The sequence below is a fragment of the Petaurus breviceps genome, unplaced genomic scaffold (genome assembly GCF_028583685.1).
Source record: "Petaurus breviceps papuanus isolate PSGF00001 unplaced genomic scaffold, PetGlider_PUasm1.0 90823, whole genome shotgun sequence".
Classification (NCBI taxonomy): Eukaryota; Metazoa; Chordata; class Mammalia; order Diprotodontia; family Petauridae; genus Petaurus; species Petaurus breviceps.
Genome location: NW_027187352.1, coordinates 6618140 through 6641964, shown reverse-complemented (window position 1 = coordinate 6641964; position 23825 = coordinate 6618140). Strand labels below are relative to the sequence as shown.

The 23825-nt window shown below is 43.2% G+C and overlaps 1 protein-coding gene and 1 long non-coding RNA gene across 8 annotated transcripts in view; one reads left to right on the top strand and one right to left on the bottom strand.

Moving 5' to 3' along the window:
- EMSY (EMSY transcriptional repressor, BRCA2 interacting) overlaps positions 1-4258 on the bottom strand; it is a 91930-nt gene extending 87672 nt beyond the window's left edge. For all 7 annotated transcript variants that reach the window (XR_011165008.1, XM_069070884.1, XM_069070888.1 and 4 more), the window contains exons 1-2: positions 3893-4258; positions 1210-1318 (exon numbers count right to left, since the gene is read on the bottom strand). Coding sequence is in view for 6 of the 7 variants with exons in the window: in XM_069070884.1 (XP_068926985.1) it covers positions 1210-1279 (70 nt within the window). In the remaining variant the exon portion in view is untranslated. The remainder of the gene's footprint in view (positions 1-1209; positions 1319-3892) is intronic.
- A 226-nt stretch (positions 4259-4484) lies between these two features.
- LOC138148289 (uncharacterized) lies at positions 4485-19260 on the top strand. The gene is made up of 2 exons (XR_011165009.1): positions 4485-4622; positions 18363-19260. It is a non-coding gene; the product is annotated as an uncharacterized lncRNA (long non-coding RNA).
- Positions 19261-23825: the final 4565 nt, after the last annotated feature.

Below are 23825 nucleotides of genomic sequence, written 5' to 3'. Positions count from 1 at the left end.
AAGCATTTCAATAAGTAGCTATGAGAATATGTCCAAGGCATGATAGGCAATGCCACAATGCAGTTGTAAGAGAAGGCAGGACAAAATTAAAGAACATCCATTAAGTCCAGTTTGGCTAAAAGGGAGACTATGGGAAGTAGAAGAGTAAGCAGTTTAAACCTAGATTGTGGAAAGTCTTCAATGCTAGATGAAAAAGTTTATAGTCTATCCTATAGGCAAGATGAAGCCATTGAAGGCTGAAGAGTTGGCACAGAAGAAGAAAAAGTTAAAGGAGTAACAAAAGTAACCAAGAACAAATTTTTATAAGTGCTAGAACAGCACATTTGAGAGTTTAGGGCCAAGAGGGACTTTAGAAGTTATCAAATCTAAATCCATCATTTTACAGATGTTACAATTAAAAGAAAAGGAGCTTACGTGACTTGTCCAAATTCACACTCAAAAGAAGAAATGCAACTGAAGGCCATGGAATTTTGGATCATAAACAGGGATCTTCCACTAGGCTACACTGCTTTAAACTAAGATCCCCATCCATGGTTATCTGAAAAATCATTCCAGGATGACAAATCTAATCACTACTGTTAATTTTTAGTTTAGTGCTAACTATTGACATTTAAATATGATTACCAAAAGCATCACAACAGCAAGTCTAACAAAATGACAAATACAGTAAAGTCATGCCAAACAGAATGCAAAGAACACAATAGCTCTTTGAGGCTGAAATTGTTTTTTAGCTAATGTCCTCGTGTATTATTGCTTATTACAAATATTTGGGTATGTAGCTTATCCTCCTACTCGAATGAAAGCTTCATGAGGACAGGGAGAGTATTTTATGTAAACTTCATTATCATTCATTTCCACAGTGCTCCATGGGCATTATATATTTAATATTAGTTGAACTGAACTGAGATCTAAGTTCCACTAAGGTTAGCAGAAAAAGCACTTAGTGGGTCTTGAGGGTCAGAAAACCCAGAAGTCCCGACTCAAACAATTAATTCCTCTATGATCCCAGAGGATCCCCACTGGGTTGAATTTCCTCACCTGAAAAATGAAGATATTACCTACCTCTCTTAGTTGTGGGCAAAGTGCTTTGTAAACCTTAAAGCACTTAAGAAAGAGGAATTATTATGATTGAAATCATCACTAAATGAATATAATTCCAGAAGAACAACATAGTTCACAAAAATTCAGGGCCCCAAAGTGATACCTTACCCAATTTTCGAAGGATCCTTTTGCATTCATCCCTGCTGAGATCCAGAAGGGTTGGCCATACAACAGGCATCCTTGCTTCTGTTTTGTAGCCCCACAGAGCTTATCTTCCCTACAAATAAGGAAAAAAATTTAGTCACCAAAATGTATCCATTAAATTGCCAGAAACCAGGACATTCCAGTAAATATACACTTTCCCTACTATAGCAGTTTCCTCACTATTGAAGAATGGACAGAAAAGCCTTTCAGTGGCTGCAACACGTTCTCCATGCTTTCTCTACCAATCTTAAAAAGATAAGGATTTGGGTCCCGTAATCCTGAACAACTATTTGCTCTAATGTTGCATACCTCTCCTTACCTGGATCCACTGAGATCCCAAATGATCAATGGGCAATTCAAACCAAATAACAGCACAATGACTGAACAGCTGGTTTCAAAAGGAGAGCAGAACCAAGAGAAGAAATCAATTTGCTTGGGCAAGGGGTTATAGAAGCAGAGGATATAGTCCCTCTCCAATGCCCCCAAAAGAAAGGCATGACAAAGACCAGAAGACCTTACAGCCCAGGAACATCACCACAGAAACACTGCTACCTTATTATGCTAAAGAAAAAAACCATTCCAAAGCCACCATCTCTCTCTCATAAATGTCATCAACCAGAGCCTGCCTCCTCCATACAACATGCCCAGCCTGACTACCTTTCTCTGCTCCCTTACCCTTTCTCTCCCCCTAAACTCAAGCATTCAGAAACACAAGATGGTCACATCCACCTTTCCACTCTTCCTCCTTTGCTTCCTCCCCTCCCCCTCCCCATCACCCAAACACATGCATACAGAATCACAGGAGGACTAAACCCCCAACTCCATCTTTCTTCTTTGCCTCCACTCCAATAAAAAAATCAAACACAGTATCACTAGTGGACTCCCTTATCCTTCCCACCCATCTCCTTCCATCTCTACTCTCTCTCCAAACACAGGCACACAAGATCACAAAAGGCCACCCATCCTTTCCCATCTACCCCTCCATGAAAAGGCACAAAAGGACCCCCCTCCATGCTTCCCACCGGACAAACATATGCACACAGCATCAGTAACAAGAATTCACTCTCCCGTCCCCCCCACCATTTCCAACTTTCTAGATCTTCATCTCCACTTTTCCCATCCGTATACTTTTCAACCCTTTCTCCTCCAACCTCATTTTGCCTCCCCTCCACCAATGTCATTTGAAGGCCCCAGTGCCACAGCAGGACAGCAAATGACAGGGGCTCTGGACCCACAGAAGCCAATAGTAGCCTCCCTGCCCCCTGCACCTTCATTCAAAGAATGTTAGAGATGGAAACAGTCAACAAACAGGGAATTTAAGAGCCAGGAAGGAGCACAGGATGTTATAGCTAGGAAGGACCTTAGAACACTGAGAATACTGAATATCAGAGCTGGAAAAGATTCTAGAACACGGAGAGTATTAGATGTTGGAGCTGGGAAGGACCCTAATACATAGAGAGCACAGAATGTCATCAAGCTGGGAAGGACCACAGAGCACAAAATGTTATGGCTGGAAAGGACCTAGAACTTAAGCAGCATAGGATGTTAGAGCTGAAAAGGTCTCTAGATCATAGACATATTCTTAAGGATGTTGCTGAGTTGAGAAGGACCCTAGAAAAATAGAGAATATAAGATAAACTGGAAAGGATCCTGTAACAGGAAGAACTCGGAACACTATAGCTTAGGACTATAACACTGGGATCCCAGGATGACGGCAGGAAAGGACCTACAATAGGGACAACACAGGATGTTACAGAACCGAGAAGGGCTGTAGAACATGGAGAGCATAGGAATGTTAGTGTTGGAAGCATCCCAGAAAATGGACAGCACAGGATGTTAGACCTGGGAAGGACGTTCGATCACAGAGAGCACAGGAAGCTATCGAGCCCAGAAAGAGCCTAGAACATGGAGAGCACGGGAATATTGAAGCCAGAAGGACCCTGGAACCCAGAGAGCCCAGGAGGTTGGGGCTGGAAAGGACCCTCAAACAAGGACGGCACGGGATGTTAGAGCTGGGAAGGACGTTCAATCAGAGAGCACCGGACGCTACGGAACCCAGGAGCCTAAAACTTGGAGACCACAGGAATGCAGGGGTCACAAGGACCCTGGAACCCAGAGATTACAGGGGGTTAAAGCCGGAAAGCACCTTGGAACCGAGAGCATGGAATGTCAGAGCTGGATCCTAGAACCTAAGATGTCAGAGCCGGGGGGACGCTTAGAACACGGCATGTCAGAGCAGGAAAGGAGCTGAAACAGCGCCGGACGTCAGAGCTGGAAGGGGCCTCGGGGACCATCTGGTGCAAACCCCTGGCTCTGCAGGGGAAGGAGGACAGGGAGGCCAGAGAGGGGCAGGGGCTGCTGCGAGCGCGACCACAGAGAGGGGTAGGAGCAGCAGCGAGCGCCCCGGAGCCCCCCGGCCACCCTCGGACTCGGGCTCCAGGTCGGGCCTGCCAGCCTCCCTCTGTCCTCAGAAGGACCCGAACCCCAGTCCCCGTCCCCCACCCCCCAATCCCGTTAGGAGACAACGGAGGATGGGCACGGCGGAGGAGGGAGGGGGGGACACCGCGCTCTCCTCTGCGTTGCCAGGCCCGGGAGGCCGAGACCAACCTGCCACCCCTTCCCCAAGCCTGGCCTCGGGGCGACCCACCTGCCTGGCCTTTCGCGGCTCATCTAAAAGGTTCCTCCGACGAGACCCCGGCCAGCAGGAATTGGATTTGTTTTGCGGTTCCTCAGAAGGGGGCAAGATGGCGACGGGCGCCAATGCGCAGGCGCGGCCGCGCGCCGGCGCCTGGGAGTTGTAGTGCCCACGGTGTTCCCGCCTTTCGACGGAGAGAAGATAGTGGGGACCTCCATGCCTGGCTTTCCTGCCCTGGGGTAAAGGCACCCCGGTGGGGGCATGCTGCGAATGCCTGGCCGAACCTTCGCCCACCGCCCTGAAACCTCACATTGCGCGCAGGAGACTGGGAAGTGTAGTTTTCTTCTCTCCCTGCCCACCTCCCCTCCGCGCTCTTGGCGCGCCTCGCCTCCTTTTCGCTCCGCCCTGCCAATCAATTGCGCTCGCGGCTACGTGTGCCGTCACACGTAGTGGTCGAGATGGCGTAGGTCGGTCCGAGCTGGAGGCTTGGCGGTCTACCCTCCAAAGGGGGAGGAGGGTGAAGGAAAGTGGGGCAGTTCGCTTCCGAACGGTCGAATGGATTCGTTTTTCCCAGAGGTCTGGACCAAGTCCCGTCAACGGCCAACAGCCTTCCCGCGGCAGGTAGCGGAAGACGACGGTATGGGTGCCGCAAAGGGACATGCGCAGTCACTCATTCATTCCGCCTTCGTCAACTGCGCGCCAGGTTGAGCTCTCTCTTCTTCACCTGATAGGGCCGAGGCAGGTGTGTACGCGCGCGTGTGCGTGTGGGTGGGTGTGGTGGAAAGAGCCTTGGGCTACTTAATCTGAGAGCCCGCCTGTGCCTAGGGTGCGCGTGGTCGTGTGTGTATGTGTGTGTCCTTCCTAGTGTGCGTGGGACACCTTGTACTGTTCGCTTCTCGAGGATAGCAGTCCTCACCCTGGTTACTAAAGGAGATGCTTGTCAAAGAGCTTCCCAAAGTGACCTACACGTGTGAGGATCCATTAAAGGGAGCCTTAGTGTGCTTGGTTCGAAAAGCCCCGGGCTGCAACTGATACTTGGTCAAAAGGGTACGACTAAAAAGTTTTCAGAGAAAGAAATCCAGGCTATCCATAGCCATATCCCTATTGGGGGAGGGGGGGGGGGGGGGGGGAGGAGGAAGTCTTCGAAATCAGTAACAGAAGTTCGAATTAGAACAGCTCTGACAAGCCATCTCACACCTCTTAGTTTGGCTAAGTTGACAAAAAGAAAAGTGACAAATGCTGGAGGGGCTGGGGAAAAACAGGTACATTCGCGCCCTGTTGGAGGAATTGTAAACTGGTCCAACCATATTCTAAAGAGCAATTTGGAGCTATGCCCAAAAAGCTGCTAGCTAACCTGTGCATACTTTGTCCCAACCATATCGCTACTAGGGATATTCTGCCAAAGAGATCAAAGAAAAAGGAAAAGGACTGAGGACTGATGTTTTACTCTTTTTGTGAGGACGGTCAGCAAACTAGCATTTATTCAGCACCTACTAGAAAAATTGGAAACTAAGGGCATACATCAAAAGGTGGATGGCTGAACAAGTTATGATATATGAACATGAGAAATACTATTATGCTATAAGAAATAACGGAGATAGTTTCAGAGAAACCTGGGAAGACCCGTATGAACTGATGCAGAGTGAAGTGAGCTGAGTGAGGAAAACAAGTTGTATAGTAATTACACTAAAGGGAACAACTCTTAAAGACTTAGGGACTCTGATCAGCACAATGACCAACTACAATTCTAGAACACTCATAGTAAAACCTGTTCTGATAGTAGATGGATTCAGAGTTCAGTTTGAGACTTTTTTTTGTTTTGCCTGATTATTCATGTTTATGACAAGGTTTTTGTTTTTCTTGTTTTCTCAGTTGGGGAGAGGGAAGTGGGAAATGGATCTTCATGAAAATAAAATAAAATGTGATTTGAAAATTTTTGAAAAGGAAAAAGCTCAGGTTTTGTCAGAAGACCTAGCCCAACTATATGGATTAGGCTAGCCATCTTTTCCTCTCTGAATTTCAATTTCTTTGTAAAATGGGCGTGAGAAGGGCTAGCTTTGATAATAATAGCTAACATATTGTGCTTTAAGGTTTGCAAAACACTTTACATATTATACTCTTTATATGAGTGACAACCCTGTGAAGTAAACGATATTACTGTTTTACATATGAGGAAACTGAGACACAAAGAGTTTAAGTGATTTGGCCAAGGTCAGATAGCTAGTAAATATCTGAGGCAGGATTTAAACTCAGGTCTTCCTGACTTCCAAGTTCCAGACTATATCCACTGTACCACCTAGCTACTTCTTAAGTGATAAACTAACATGATAAGACTGACATTCTCACAGTTCTGTTGTGGGGAAAGCACTAGATAGCCTTGAAGTACTACAAATATGGTTTATTATTGACCCAGCACAAGCTTTATAGAGGCAGGGTGGATGAAAAACAGCCTTTCTCCTTGCATGACCCTGGACAAATCTGCTAATGAGGCCCCAGGCCACTCTCTAAGAGCAGGGGTAGATCTGCTTTGGTAGGGGGAGGTTCCTCATCCTGAGCTCCTGTGCCAATGAAATCGCAGGTTCCATACAAAAATGAGGTTTTATGAGTCTTGCTCATTACCACAGTCTTGTGGGTTAGGCTCTTAAACCACCATCCCCTTTTATGGATGAGAAAACTAAAGGTCCTAGAAGTAAAAAATGATTCCAGATTATAGAGCTAGTAAATGACGGAAGTAGGATCATCACAACAGCCCTGTAAAGTAGTTAAGGAAATGGCTTGCCCAGAATTACATAATTGGGGCTAATAAACTAACAACAATAATAATGTGAGTTAATAGTTCACAGTAATATAACTCTAGTAAGAATCAGAAAGAATTGAGACTAGGATCTCAGAGTTGGAAGATCTCACCCTTCACTTGGCAGGTGGGAAAACCAAGGCCCAGAAAGGGGAAATGACTTGACCAGCTACATATGGCTACAGAGTATTTGAGCCAAGATTCAAAGCTTCTAACTCTAAATCCTTTTGGCCTATCTATTGCCCCATGCTGCCTCTGTCTAAGGAGTCAGTTAAGATTTAAACCTAGGTTTGTGATTCCAATTTATATGCAAATGTGGGAGAATCCTTGATCTGATCCTGGACAAAATTTCTACATTTGTCTGCAAACACCCATTTTTCATAAAGTGTACCATTTTTCCTGTCAGTATCCTAAGATATTAACGGGACAATATGGTAACAACTGATGATGGTTTAAGATGTGACTCTCTCCAGGGCAGATTTCTTTTTAAAGCAGGACTCAGCCCAAAGGAATTAAGCTATAAATGGCAGGTATAGAGCAAGTACACTGTGACCTCATATATCCTTCCTTTTGCTCCATCTTTTAACCCTCCTAGCCAAAGTTTAACCCTTCCATTTCTAGTCTTTATTCCATACATTCCAAATCCTTTCTTCCTCTTGCCTCTTTGATATCTCTTCCACCACTGATTCCTTTTCTACACAATTGGTTGTTCCCATCTTAAACAACAACAGCACCCTACACTTTGCTTCTGTCTCTTTGAACTCTTACCCCATTTATCTCTTTTTGATGCTTAAAGGTCTTGAATAAGTTTTAATCTCTCCAATTCTTTGCAGCCTAGCCTCTGGACCTGCTCTCTTAGTGGTCCCTGATGACTTTCATCCCACCAAATTCAGTATTATATCTTTAGTCTTTTTCCTCCTTGACCTTTCTGCAATATTTGACACTATTAGCTCACCATTTTTTCCTTCATGTGCTTCTCCATTGTCTTACATAACACCTCTAGATTCTCTTATCTCTCTAGCCACTCATTTGTTTTCTCTGGGTTCAAAGCTATATCATTGGGCCTTTTCTCTTTACCTTTGTGATCTTGCCCTCTTCCATGGCTTCAGTTATGATTTCTGTATAAATGGTTCCCAAATCTTAAACCCCCCCAGAACTGTCTTTTTGCTGTTATTTTACACTACTTCCCCTTTTAGAGGCTATTAGGTGAAACAATGGATAGAGAACTGGCCTTAGAGTGAGGAAGACCTGAGTTCAAATCCTGCCTCAGATACTTATTGTATGACCCTGAGCAAGTCACTTTACCTCTGGCTGCCTCAGTTTCTTCAGCTGTAAAACGGGGATGATAATAATAGGGTATAAATCCCAGGGTTGTTGTGAGGATCAGTGAGCGAATATCCATAAAGCATTAGCACAAATGCCTGGCACATAATAGGTACTTAATAAATGCTTGTTTCCTTCTTCTTTATAGTCTGGTCAGAATGTACTGTTTTCCATATACCCAACCAAACTACATCTTCTCCCATCTCTTGTGCCTTTGCTCACACTGTTTCCCTAAAACTTAAATGCCCCCTCCCTCCACCCGTCTTTACCTGGTGAAGTCCTACACATCCTTCAAGGTTCAGGTCAGATAACATCACCTCTGTGAAGCCTTCCTGAATCACTGAAAGTGATCATCCCCTTTCTATTATTATTAAACAGAATCTAGGAGTTGGGAGGGCCCTCTGAAGCCATGTAGTCTGAGACATACCTAACCAAGAGGCTTTTCTGCAATCTCACTTGAAGATGTGTAATGAGAATGAACATCTTGGGGTGGCCCATATTTCTGATTGTTAGGACATTTTTTTTTTTTACATCAAACCTACATCTTCTCTCTGCAACTTATATTTACTGCTTCTGGTTCTGCCCAAGTAGAATAAGTCTGATCCTTCTTCAAAATGAGTTATTCACATACTTGAAAACAACTGTTCTGTATGTTACCTCATCTTCCCTTTTCTAGTCTCAGCCTCCCACATTCCAGTTAATCCATCAGTCTACCCTTTAGACCAACCACCATCATGATTGCCCTTTTCTAGATGATTTATCTATATCCTCCCTAAAACATGGTGTCCAGAACAAAACATATATTCAGCAAACATTTATTCAGCTGTGTAAGGCACTGTGCTAGTGACTAGTGGTACAAAGATAGATTTGACCTAGGTCCTGTTCTTAAGGAACTTTGAATCTAAGGCAAGGCAAAGGGGGATCAGAGCAAAGGGCAAGTACACAGATAACTATTAAGTCATTTGTCCATGACCACACAGCTGGTAAATGTTGGAGACAGAATTTGAGGCAGGGGGCAAGAAAGCAAGGGAGCCATACGAGCCTGGCAGATGAAGGAAACCAAAACGTACCCACCTGAAGGCTGAAGTTTATCAGTCCCTCGAATATGCCTGTTTTTGTCAAAAGCATTTCTCATACACCTATGTGACGACCCTATACAGAGAGTTAACTATAGGTAAGAATCATAGCATCATTTTGACAGAACATTAGTACTGAAAGGAACCTTTGAGATTTCCTGGTCCAATCCCCTCTTTTCACAGATAAGTTAAGTAAAGCGAAGAAGACAAGTCACTTGCCCAAGGTCATACAGTTTGCTGAAACCAGCACTAGAATTTAAGTCCCTTGAAATACAGGTCAACAGCACACTGCCCTTAGGTTCCTGCCCTGGGCAAGCTGACTATAAATCCAAGAATGATATAAATACATATGTACTTTAAGGTTTACCAAGCACTTTAAATTCATCATCTCATTTGAGCCTCACAATGACATTGTGAGATATGTAGTCCATATATGACAATCTTGTAGATGAGGAAGTTGAAGCCCAGTGAGCATATATGGCACTTAGCCTAAGTCACACAGCTAGTAAATGACAAATCGAGAATTCCCCAGGTCTTCAGCTCCCAGGCTTGCATTCTTTCCACTTCATACTGACTCCAAAAATAGAAATATTAAATCAAGAATTAGGGTGGTAAAGCAAATAAATCTATCAGTCATAGGTCCGGGGCAGGGCCTTTTAAAGGCTTCAGGGAGAGACATGGAAGGAGGAAAGAGCTTGAGGCTTGAAGGTAGGAAACCCAGGCTCAACTGTAGCTGCAATATGGAGCTGCAGTTTCCACATTGCCAAAATGGGAACGATAGTGCTTGGACTTCCTTCCTAACAGGGTTGTTGTGAGTAGAGTGTTTTGAAACTTTTAAGATACTGTTTTGAGTCTCCCAAAAGCTATTAAACTTAAAATGGCGGGGCGACTAGGTGGCGCACTGAATAGAGCACCAGCCCTGAAGTCAGGAGGACCTGAGTTCAAATCCGGCCTCAGACACTCAACACAAAAACTAGCTATATGACCTTGGGCAAGTCACTTAACCCCAATTGCCCTGCCTTCCCCCCTCCAAAAAGCAAAAACAGCAACAAAAAAAAACCCCATTAAAATGGCACTAAGACTTTTGGGACATGTGCTATCAATATATGCTGTTATTACAGTTGTTTCTAATAATTGTCATTTTTATTATTATATGACTGAGAGAAATTGAAAGGGAATTTTTGCACTTCAGCATCGAGACTCCACAACTCAGAAAAATGTTGTAAAATCTTCTCAAAGATCCAGGTAGACTTCATGGAGAGGGGGAAATTTCAGGCTACTTTTTGCCAATTGCTGTAAATACAGATGAGGAGGATACACCTATTTTCTCCCTCAGCCCCTCCTTTTTTCCTCTCCTTCCCTCTCAGAGACTGCTCTTGGCAAAATGAAAGAGGAAGTATGACGTACACCCTTCCACAGGATGGAAGCCAACAAGGTTCCCAGGGTTGGGAATAGGAAAAGGGAACTTCCCAGGAAGAAATAATAATAATAATAGCTAGCAAAAATACAACACACTTTAAGATTTTCAAAGCACTTTACAGACATCTCATTTTATCCTCAAAATAACTCTGGGAGATAGAGGCTATTATTATCCTTATCTTACAGATGAGAAAACTTGAGGCAAATAGAGTTAAGTGACTTGCCCAGTAAGTGTCTGAGGCCATATTCCTCTCCAGGCCCAGTGCTTTATCCACTGAGCCACTTGGCTGCCTCAGAATGACAATTTATGAGAAGTTAGGGAGAACTCAAGTAGAGGTTGGCCTGCTAAAACTGTAATGAGAAGAAAGAAATTAACAGCTGGCATTTATACAGTGCTTTAATGTTAGCAAAGTGCTTTCCTCATATAATGTAAGTATTATCCCATTTTATAGATGAGGAAATTGAGGCTTAGAAAGGTTAATTAAGATGCTGGGATATGAGCCCAACCTCCTGGCTCCAGGTTAATGCTGTCATATTTCATTTGTTAGAATGGGAGGTCTTTAAAAGCAAGAACCACCTCTTTTCTATTTGTATCCCCTGTGCTCTGTACAAAGTAAGCCCTCAATAAATGTTTTGTCCTTCAGTGCTTCTTTGTCGTTGTTCATGGCCTGGGGGGGGGGGGGGGGGGGGGGGGTGGAGATGGATTTGTGGGCTTGGCATAGAGGTTATCTGGCTCAGGCCAGTTGGCAGGTGAGGAAGCTGAGCCCCAGAGAAGAAATGCTCCCCACAGGCATACAATGTGTGGCAGCAGCCCCCAGATTTGTTCTTGGGCCTCCCTAGTAGTTGTTCAGTTTCCTTGGCAGAGAACCTGCAGTGGTGTGCTGCTTCCTTCTCCTGCTCATTTTATGGATAAAGAAACTGAGGCAAACAAGGTTATGTGACTTGTAAGTATCTGAAGCCAGATTTGAACTAAGGAAGATGAGTCTTCCTGACTCCAGGCCCAGTACTCTGTCCACTGCACCACCTAGGGCCTCTTGATTTCCTGTAATGCTTTTCCTACCATATTACATGGGTCTTTTCTTCCCTGTTCTGAAGAAACTCTTCTTAAATGCCCTTTGGACCCCTCCTCTAATCAATCCTGCATTTTATCCACATAATTCTCACACCCCACCCCCATATATACATTGTGTATTCCTTTCCTTATTCTTCCCCTCTTGATTCAGACCTGTGACTTCATTGAGATAGACCATTGCTGATGAGGAAACTTAGGCTGCCACTGTAGATGGTACCTCCCCTGAAACTCCAGGAGGCTGCTAGGCTGCTGAGAGGCTCGATGATTTGTCACACAGCCACATGGTGCTGGAGGTGGGACTTGAGTCCTTTGGACTCCCCGGTGCTAGCTTTCGGTCCACTCGTCATACTTTTCTAAGAGGCTGAAGTGTCCTTCAGCCAGAATAAACAGAGCTCAAGTTCTGGGTGGGAAGACAGTCCAATGACAGGTCCAGCTAAAAATAGGACATTAAGTACACTTGTTCATGCGCACTATAATATGGCATCTGAAGACACAGCTTTGACTCTTAGCTATGTGGTAATGGGCGAGTTGCTAGTCCTTTCTGCATCTTGGTTTCCTCAATTATAAAGTGAAAATATTTTCAATGCTGCCCTCATGGGGTCATTGAGAGAAAAGTTTTATAATCAGGGTATGAGAGAAAAATGATTTGAACCTTGAGTCCATTGATTATCTCTCCTGCCCTCTTCATCTATTCCTTCCTCTCTCCCACTGGAGCCCATAATGATTATAGTGGCCCCCATTTCTGCTTTTTCTCTTTCTTCCATAGCATCCTGCATCTGCTCTCTTAAATCCTCCCTTCCTCATCTGTTATCAGGATTTTCTACCACAGATTCAAGCCTCTTTTTTCTCCATTATCCCTGCTCCAGTATATCTCCTAAAACGCCTATCTCCCTTTTCACTATTGCTGTTTGTTGCTCAGTCTGTTTTAGACCTGCCCTCACGTTATTTTCCAAACTACTGATTCATTACAAAAGGCAAAATGAGGAGGAAACTCCTAGAGTACTTTCAGTTCTCACATTTTCCTCTGCTAGGGGGAGGTGGGTAGGGAGTGGCAAGGTTCGAATGCTGAGAAAGAACATCATAAGCTTTGCCTTAGTCCTCTATTAGTGTGGTCCATCTCCAGAGAGAGGTCTGTATGGCCATATGGCTTCTACCAGAAGCATAGATAGACTCCAAGGAGGCGGCGCCACACTGGGGTGCTGGAGAGTGAACCTACCACACTGCCCCATGGACTGGAGCAGTAGTAGATGAGACAGGCCTTCAGGCTGCTATCTCTATCCAGCTTTAATGAGATTAAGAAGCAAGAGAAACAGAAACATAGTGAGGAAAATAAAAGTAAGGTTCCTCCAAATATATCCAGGTCTCTCCATCCTCAAAATTCTTTCCCTAAACCCCAGAGACATCTCAGGGTATCACCCCATATCTCTCCTCCCATTCTCAGCCAAACCCCTTGAAAAGACTGTTCTATAAACTCAATGCCACCACCTTCTCTCTCTAGTCACTGATTCTTCAGCCTTTTGCTAACTGACTTCTGACCTCTTCTGTCAACTAGAACTTCTCTGTCCAAAGTTACCAGTGACCTCTGAACTTCCAAATCTGATGTTGTTTTCTCAGCTTATCTTCTGAATTTGATGCTATTGACCACCCTGGATCCTATCTCTTCTTGGGGTTTTTGTGACATTCTTCTCCCCTGGTTCTCTTTCTGACTGACCACCCCTCATTCTCCTTTGCTGGCTCATCATTCCTATCATACCTCCTAACTGAGGGTACTCCCCAAAGTTCTATTCTAGGCCCTGTTCTCTCTCTCTCTCTCTCTCTCTCTCTCTCTCTCTCTCTCTCTCTCTCTTTCTCTCTCTCTCTCTCCCTCTCTCCTTTCCCTCCCTCCTTCTCTCTCACCCCTCCCTCTCGCTCCCTTCTTTCCTCCCTCCCCCTCTCTCCTTCTGTCTGTCTCTGGCTCTCTACCCCTATCTCTCTGCCTCTCTCTTAACTATTTCCTCTATACTTGATGACTCACCATCTGTATTGTTTAACCTATAAGGTCTCCTGAGGTCTACAGAGGGAAAAGAGAAGAGGACATAGGACTGTTTCCAGTTTCCTATGTTCATAACCAGTTTTATTATTGGATGTAGCATTGCACCTGGAATCAGGAAGACCCGAATTGAAATCCAGCATCAGACATTTATTAGCTGTCTAACCCTGGTCACTTAACCTCTACATCCCTCAGTTTCCTCATCTGTAAAAATGAGGATAATAATAATACCTATGCCCTGGGATTGTTATGAAGATTGAATGAGGTGATGATTTGTGAAGCCCTCTGCAAACCCTAAAACGCTGTCATTATTATTATCTTGCTCAGCTCCCTACGTGCCTTCACCCCACATTGCCAGTCGTTTGCCAGGCCTTGCCATTCCTTCCTTCACAATACCCCCCACCTGTGACCCCTTCTCTCACTCACACAGCCTCCTTCTCAGCTCAGGCTGTCATCACCTATGCTCTAGATTATTGTAACAGCTTCTGATGGACCTCCCTGCCTTGGGCCTCTCACTACTCCAGTCTGTCCTGCTTAAGTGATTTTCCTTAGGCTCATGTCTGACCATGATCCTTACTCAGTGAACTCCCATGGCTTCCTCTTACCTATAGGATGAAATGTAAACTCCATTGTTTAGTTTGTTTTGTTTTGTTTTGATATTGGTCTTCCTGTGTCACTCCAGCTACTGAGCAGTGGCTTGTGGGGGAACTGAGTGTACTTCTTTGGAAAACAAAAAATACTGACATTTTCAGGGTTTCTCTGGGTGGGAATATAAATCAGAGGATTTTTTTTTTTTTTAAGAAATACATGACTGATACTGATTATTTCTAGCATTCCTCTCTGGCAGGAGTCAGAAAGGTTTTATAAGAGAAATCCCCAAAATTATGTCCAGGTCTGATCCCACTGCTAATCAGGTTGGAAGTTTTGACATGCTGGGTATCCAGCCTGGGCTAGTACGCTCCTCCTTAGGCAGGCTTTCCTGCTTCCAGCACTCATTATATTGGTGCCAGACTTAGTCTGGTTGCTTCATTGCCTTGGGCCCCCACTGCTTGTTGCAGAATTCCTGAGCTCAGGTGATCTACTGCTTCCTTCCCCTTCCCAATAACAAGGATTACACAAATGTACCATCTCTCTGTTTAGTTTTTAAAGCCCTGTGCAACCTGGCTCCAACCTCTTTGGACATCATTCCCTTTCACACACTCTGGAATCCAGCCAAACTGGTCTCTGTATTCTTCGTCCCAGAAGATTCATCTACCATCTCTGTGATTCAGCATTTGCTACCCTCTTCCTGCCTATCCCTACCTCGTAGTCTATCTTTCCTCCTTTATTTTATTTTTTTTTAAAGCAATTGGGGTTAAGTAACTTGTTCGAGGTTACACGGCCAGTTATTTCTGGGTGTGGTGCTGAGTATCTGAGCCCGGATTTGATCCAGGTCATCCCGACACTGGAGCTGGTGCTCTTACTCACCGAGCCACTTGGCCGCCCCTAAGCAATTGGGGTTAAGTAACTTGCTCAAGGTTACACGGCCAGGTCTTTCTGGGTGGGTGCTAAGTGTCTGAGCCTGGGATTCGATCTCCAGGTCTTCTCAACACTGGAGCCGGTGCTCTTACTCCCTGTGCTACCTGGCTGCCCCCTATCTTTCCTCCTTTAAGACTTGGCTCAAGCACTATTGGAAGAGTTTCCTGACCCTTCACCCCAACTGTTAGTGCCTGCCTCCCGAAACTGCCTTGTATTTAGCCACTTTGTATATTGTAGTACTTAGTTACTTTTTGGGGGGAAGTGGGGGGGTGGAGATGAACTTTCTAGCATCCCTGAGTTATTTCCTCATGGAGAAGGTGAAGCCTAAAGCTCCTATCAACCCTAAGCCACATAGGGTAGTCCAATAAGTCTGAAGGATTGCTTAGGGTCCTGTGAGAAGGGTGGTAGAAAATTCATTTGTTTTTTTCTTTGTCTAAGGGTTCTGGCATGTGACTATTCTGTGGGGTTTTGTCAATTAAGACAAATATCTTATTAATCTGAATGCTTGTAAGGCAGCTGAGAGCTCTTTTTGGGAGAGTCAAATGAGCCAGGTACTTAGATTCTCAGGGTTTCTCTGGGTGGGGATATGAGACAGAGTATTTTATTTTATTTTATTTGGTGAGAGATACAAGCTTAATACTGATAGTGCTAGTATTCCTCTTTCTGGAAGAAGCCAGAAAGGTTTCATGAGAGAGATCCCCAAAATTGTTTCCAAATTGTTAGATCAGGCAGTAGGACCCAACTGACGGACAGGTTCCTCGTGAGAATTGTTAGGGTTCTGTCGTCAGAATATTTTTTCTTGAGAGCTAATAGAACCTTTAGTGGTGGAGGATTTGTTCAGTCCTTTCTCTGAACTCTTTGAAATCAGTACTTCCCAAATCTATTTGCTAGAATATGTCCTACCATTTGTTCTTCCTCATCCATGAAAAACTCCAATATGATATGGCCACTTCTTCCCAGTCTTTTCTATTTCAGTCTTAGGTTCCTCCTTATTGTTCAGAATTATCTACAAAATAATCGTTCCACATATTGCTTCTTCTACCTTTTGTAGAATCAACAAGATAAGTAAAAAATAAATCTACTCTGATTTTAACAGAGAGAAAATTCCAACAGTTGTCCGGATAGTTCCCTGGATCATGATTCCTTCCTGGCTTTGTGAAAGCCGTCCAAAGACTCATCATTCATTTCTTCCCTCTGAATGAGTGGTTTGTCATATACTCCCATAACATTATTTCTGTTTCTCTGCTGATGGATCCTCATGTGTTCATATTATAGTTATTTGTGGACATGTCATATTGACTGCAATCGTATTAATTACATGGTATGAAAGTTAATTTAGGTCATAGTGACAGGAGTTCTCTAAATGAAGGGAATTCAGGAGAATGGGGGGGGGCTGCAATGTGTAGCTGGTCTCAAGTCATCAGTGGAACAGCATGTGTGAAAATGCCAATTTTCTATGCCCATTCTAATACCCTGTCTGCATTCAATACCAGACATCTGATTTTTACCTTCAGACTTTGCCTCCTGATACTTGATTGTGTGACTGGTTTTGAGCCATCCTCCTCGTTAGATATCACAGCTTTCTCAGGCTCATTCTGGTTCACAGCTGGCAATACCTGGTATCAGCTTTGCCTTTTACTTCAGACAGTACCACTGCCCAGTGACTCTTTCAGTTTCAAGACCTGTAGTCTTACCATTGACCTCTGTTTGCTTAGATGCTGATTTTGCCCAATGTCTCATCCCATTGTTTCTGGCACATTCTGGCTGAAGCCTCAGCACCAAGTCCACCCTTCACAGGAAGGATTCATTCAGCACCATGAAGTGTGCCACAGGCCCCCACCAGGCTCCAGAATGGGTTGTCCCTTGTTATAGGATTAAGGAGAACAAAACACATCTTCCCTACAACATTTTAAGCTTCATGAGGGCAAAAAACATTTCCTAGCTGAGCTGTGTATCTTCTCTCAGAGCCTAGGACTGTGTTCTACACACAGTAGATGCCCAATAAATGTTTGTTGAATCACATTAAGGTAAACTGAATTTCAGACTCCTCCAGGATCTCACAGTGTAACAGGGAAGACAAGCAAACACATTTGTATAGACAAGTTTTATACAGGATAAACAGGAAATTATCAAGAGAGGGAAGGCACTAGAATTGAGGGGTTGGGAAAGGCTTCTTCTGGAAGATGGGATTTTAGCTGAGACTTAGAGTAAGCCATAAGGAGGGAGAGCATTCCAGGCATAGGAGATGGCCAGAGAAAATGCTGGGAGCCAAGAGAGTTCAGCAGAGCAAGTGTTATTATCCCCATTTTGGAGATAAACAAGATTTGAGAAGTCATGTGACTTGCTCATTGTTACACTGCTAGTTTGTCTTAGGTCATATTCAAACCCAGATCTCCCACCTCCATCCAGCCCTCCTCTCACTATGGCAGGCTTGCTCATCCAGGTGATCAGTTAAGATATGAGTAGAGGTAAACTTGGAGGCACAAGACTGGCTTCAAATCCTGCCACTTATTGCTATGTGATATTGGTCAAACCACAACCCCTTTCTGAGGGGTAGGGATGGATGTATATGGCACACTTTTAAGTTTATAAATTTTCCAATTTCTGTGGTATAGATGCTTCACAGTGAAAATGTAACAATTTGCAAGAACTTAACACCCCTCTTGCTTGGAGATGTAGACGTAGTAAGAAAAGGAGATAAGGCTCCTCCTGTACTCCTAGCATATCTCCTGGAATCAACTCTAATTTATTTGTTTTTAAACTAGGTCTTCCCATCTTTTCTAGTCTGGAAGTTCAGGGGCTACTCACAGGCTCAGTTCCATTCTGAACTTCTCTGTTTCTGACTGGAACCAACTCGTTCCTCCATAGACAGCCTAGTCACTCCCAATATTGGGGGCTCACTAAATTGATGCTGAACTTACTTAGTTCAGACCCCATCAGCCTAGACCCCACCCACCTGCCACAGCTCAGAATTCCCAGTCTCCACTGATCCACCAGCCTCAGCCTCAGCCTCCCCAGTAACTGGGATTACAGGTCTGCACCACTGTGCCCAAACCTGGAAGCTGCTTTGAAGGAGATATGAAGCCCAGCTTTCAGCTTTTTTTCTGTTTTAATGATGTTCCATTTCTCCTAAAAATGAAGGGCATAAAAAATAAGTGCCTTTATAAAAGTCATAGTAAAAAGTAGTCCTTGTATTTTCCTTCCCTGTCTCCCTAATACAAATATAACCTAGTATGTTTTGCCCTTTGTAGCTGTGACACTTACCATTCAGGAGCCACACAGACCAGAGTTCTCCAGTTGAATGAACTGCAGAAGAAACTGGACAAAACATTCCTGTGGTCACTTACAGCTCATTGAGATAGCCTACTTCTGACTTACTAGCTGACCCCCAGTACGTGTCCTCAGATTTCACATCTCTCTTGTAAGTCCCTCTAAAGCTTTGTTACAATTCCTGTGTCTGACCCTGCTTTTACTTCAGACACCATCCTTTCTATGCTAGGACTCATTTGCCCCATCCCAGCATAAGGGAGGTGATGCTCCCAATAGACTCTGGCCTGCTTAAACCATATTGGAATATTAGGTTTAGTTCTGGGTGAGAAAGAAGACAGTGAAACCAAAGCACCAGTGGAGGACAACCAGAACTGTGCAGGGATGGCAACCTTTGCATGCAAGAATGGTGGACAAGATCAGACATTGAATGGGGGAGGGGGAAGGGAGCATCGCTTGGAGAAGATAGAGGACATGATAGCTGTCCCCAGATGTTTGAAAACCTCTCTTCTCAAAAGGGGATTAGATCAAGATGATTCCAAAAGACTCATGATGGAGAACACTATCCACATCTAGAGAAAAAACTGATGGAGTCTAAATACTGATTGGAAGCATACTACTTTCACTTTCTTTGGGGGTTTTTTGTGGTTTTTCTCCTTTTGTTTAACAACATGACTCATGTGAAAATATGTTTAAACATGCTTATACATGTATAACCTATATCAAATTGCTTGCGGTCTTGGGGAGGGGAGAGGGAGAAAAATATGGAACTCAAAATCTTATTTTTAAAATAAATGTTGACTATAAAAAAAGAATGTTGAAAACTATCTATACATGTAATTGAAAAAAAAATAAAAGACTATTTACATTAAAAAATAAAAAGGATTAGACTTGTGCTGTTTGTCCTGTCACCTTCCTCTGCACGCGCGCTCGTGCGCGCGCACACACACACACACACACACACACACATACACACACACCCTGCCCAACAAATCTAGAAGCCATGGATGGAGGCAGATTTCAGCTTGATCTAAGGAAAAACTTTGCAAATGAAATCATATTTATAAAAGTGCTTAGCACAGTGCCTGACATAGAATGGATGCTATATGAATGCTTCTTCCCTCCCCTCTCCTTTCTTCACCATACCTTCTCTTCCCTTAATGGTTAGAGCTGTGGAAAAGAGATGGGCTGCCTCCATCTTGGCCTAGAACCAGGAAGACTTGAGTTCAGACCTTTGCTAGCTGTGTGACCCTGGGCAAGCCACTTAATATTCTGTTTGCCTCAGTCTCCTCATCTGTAAAATGAGGGTACCACCCAGGGTTGTGGTGAGGATCAAACAAGGTAGTAATTGTAAAGCACTTAGCATGGTGCCTGGCACACAGTAGGTGCTGTATAAATGTTAGCTCTTATTGTCATGAGTGAGTCCTCCATCACTTGAGATTTGCAGGCAGAGACTGGATAACTCTGCTAGTAATAGCTGATACTTCTGGAAGCTTTGAGGCAGGCAAAGCCCTTTACATGTATTATCTTGTTGGAGCCTCCCAACAATGTCTCTGTGGTACAGATACTATTATTTTTACCATTTTAGAGATTAAGAATCCGGTATCTAGAGTGATTAAGTGTGTTGTTGGTTTTTTTTTTTTTTAAGCAATCAGGGTTAAGTAACTTGCTCAAGGTTACACGGCCAGTTATTTCTGGGTGTGGTGCTAAGTATCAGAGCCCGGATTTGATCCCCAGATCATCCCGACACTGGAGCCAGTGCTCTTACTCGCTGTGCTACCTGGCCACCCCAAGAGATTAAGTGTTTTTACACAGCTTCACACAGCTACTTAGGAACTGAGGTAGGATTCAAACCCAGCTCTTCCTGGCTCCAGACAGAGGGCTACATCCATTGTACCACTTCTCAGAAACATTGTGCCAGGGATTTCTGTTCAGATACTAGTTGTACCATGTGCTCTTTGAGGTTCCTTCCTGTTCTGAGACTCTATAATCATTCAAGTAGTAACCAATAACTATTAAATACCTATTATGTGCCAGGCACTGTGCTAGGTGCTATGTATACACCACCCCCGGAAGAAGAAGAAGAAGAATGTAATTTCTGTCCTGAAGATGCTTGCATTCTTGGTGTGTGATCTTGGTTTCTTTGGGTTCTCAGTTGGATTTCTACCTACACAAGAACTTCCCAGCTGTAGAACTCCTGAGCCATCAGATCTCCAAACCAAAGACGGTTAAATCAGCCTCATGAATCTTGCTTCTTCATAGCCACTGATGGGACCAGTGAGAACAGTATATTGCCTTACCCCTAGTCCCAGCGCTGGGTCTAATGCATTTATAATTTCACTCAAGTAAATCTGATTGTGAAACCATAACTTAAGTTGACCTTCAGTTTATAGAAGTTCACAGAATCATAAAGCATCAAAGGCACCAGCTGACCATGACAAATGGTTAAACTGACTGATCATAACTTTTATACGGCCAAGAATATAAAAATAATTTTAAAAAATAAAATCGCAGACCTCTGCCCTCTCTGTACTTGTGTATCTCTCCCCAGAGGTGCCTAAATGAATTGGATGCAGAAGGAGCATCCTGTTATCCCCTCTTGGCTAAGAAAAGAAAGCATGGAAGGCTCCACTTCCCTTCTCTGGGCCTCAGTTTCTTCATATGCAAAATGAAGGGCTTGGGCCAGATGATCTCTTCCAGTTCTGTAATTCCTTGATTCTCTGATTACATCAGCACCACAGTAGAGATGCCAAAAAGTAAAAACACATGTTCTTACTGTTTAAATAATGGGGAAGCAACTAACCAAAAAGAAAAAGAAAAAAAGCCTTCCATGAGCTGTACAATGAGTTGGCACTAATAAATGCCATGATCATTAGAAAGCCAAAAGCACAATGCAAACAAAAATAGGAGATACAGTTCCTCATATGCACAGTTCTCATATTTATTTACATATGTTAACATTTCTCAGGTTCACTTAAGTGCTAAGAAACTTCAGATGATGAACTGATGATAATTAGTAATTATTCAAGGTGAGATCCAGGATAGTGCTTCAAGGTGGAAATAATAACCCAAATAGAAATGGGAATAAACTATCTTATGGGGGGGGGGGGTTTATAAATCGAAACACACCATCTCACTTGTCTTCACCTCCAAGAGTTTCCAGCTGTTTATTAAGTTCTGCTATGATTTGCCAAGTATGAACCCTGATTTCATTTTGACTGCTACAACAAACTAGTATTAAATATAAGATGAACAACTGGTGGTCCCACTCACTTTTAATGTGTTGAGTGCTTTGGACAGTCTCTTCATTTCAGATGAGTGTCCTTTTCCTTGAATCCCCAAAGTGGATTGTTCTCATTTTCGTTTTCTTTACTGGCATAATGATGTCATACCCAAGGAGTCCTACCTTGGGTTAAAAGGGCACATATGGAAAAACAAGATGGTACCCAAGAGCTTTAGTTTGTCACTTACAGGAAAGCAATTCAAATCCTTGACATATTGAAAGCAAAAGTAATAAGGGAACCATCACACATATGAAGATGGGACACCTAGAGAATATGGGATCATTAGAGAATGATCATGTAGAGAGATATGTGAAATGATGCTTCTGGAGCTCTAATTATAAGCATTGTGTAGAGCTAGACTTAGTGGTGAGAGAAACTTGGCTTTATCAATCAATCCGGTCAACATGTACCTACTACTTTCCAGGCACTAGGCTTTAGATGTATAAGCATGGACCAATCCCTGTACTTCCCTGGAACTCCATCTTCCCACCTGGAAAATGGAAATTATATTTGTACTACATACTTAAAAGGAATGCTATGTAGAAAATACTTTGTCAACTTTACTGAAAAGCTTAATGTAAACCCAGGACTTGTGAGGAATGTAGGCACAGAGACCAGGTAGAAACGCTTTGTGGTAATCTGTGTCAGCAATAGTTTGAGGAAGGCAACTTGGTCTAGTGGATAGCTGCCTTTATAGTCTGTAAGACCTGAGTTTAAGTCCCACTTTTCCCACTTCTTGGCTTTTTGAACCTAGGGAAATTTAACCCATCAGTATCACAGGCAAATCTCTAAGACTTTAGGTTGCAGAACAGGTGCCTGTCTGCATTGTTAGGAATAATTTTCTGACCAGAAGTTCCCTGAACTATTGAAATCAGAGGTCCAATTTTTTTTTTAAATGTTAAAGCTAATAAAGACCTGAACCAGGATAATGATAGAGGAAAAAAGGAGAAAAGGGACAGATGTTAGGGACATTTCAGTGGAAGGAGGGCCTTTAAGGTTCTTTTGATCTTTAAATCTATAGTCTTATGACATGATGACTGGATGAAGGGCATAGGAAAGGAAGGAGTCCCAAGTCACCAAGGGTCCTTAGTGAGGGGTGAATGGTTTTTTGTTTTGTTTTGTTTTGTTAATTTATGTATTTATTTTTAGTTCTCAAAATCCATTTGCACAAGATTTTGATTTACAATTTTTTCTTCCTGTCTTTCCCCTACCCTCCACCCCAAAATAGCAAGCGCACTGAATACACCTTCCCCCAATCTGTTCTCCCCTATATCCTCCCCCATCACCCCCCTAACTTTTTAGCAGGGCAAGACAGACCTCTATACCCCAGTGCATTTATATCTTATTTCCCAGTTGCATGTAAATAAAAAACAAAAAAAAATTTAAACATTTGTTTTTAAAGCTTTGAGTTCCAGATTTTTTCCCTTCCTCCCTCCTCACCCACCCCCACTGGGAAGACAAGCAATTTAATATAGGTTGTACATGTGTAGTTACCCAAATCATTTCCATAGTTGTCATATTGTGAAAGACCAACTATATTTCCCTTCATCCCATCCCACCCCCCACTTATTCCATTTTCCCTTTTGACCCTATTCCTTTTCAAAAATGTCTACCCTCTACCCCAATCTGCCCTCCCCTCCATCATCCCCACCTCTTATCCCCTACTCCCATATTTTCCTGTAGGGTAAGATACTCAACTGAGTGTGTATGTTATTCCCTCCTTAAGCCAAATTCAGTGAGAATAAGGTTGTTCCATTCCCTTTCACCTTCCTGTTCTTCCCCTCCATTGTAAGTTTTCTCTTGCCTCTTTTATATGAGATAATTTATCCTAATCTATCTCCTCCGTTCTCCTCCCAATAAATTCCTCTCTCACCTCTTAATTTTATTTTGTAGATATCCCTTCATGTTGAACTCAACCTGTGCCCTCTATTCTATGTATACATGAACATACATATGCCCACACTCACATATATATTTATATACACATACATCCTCCTATACATACATATATATCTATGTATACATATATATATATATATACACACATATATTCCCTTCAACTATCCTCATACTGAGAACAGTCTTATGAGTTACAATTATCATTTTTCCATGTAGGAATGTAAATAGTTCAACTTTGATAAGTTCCTTATGATTTCTTTTTCC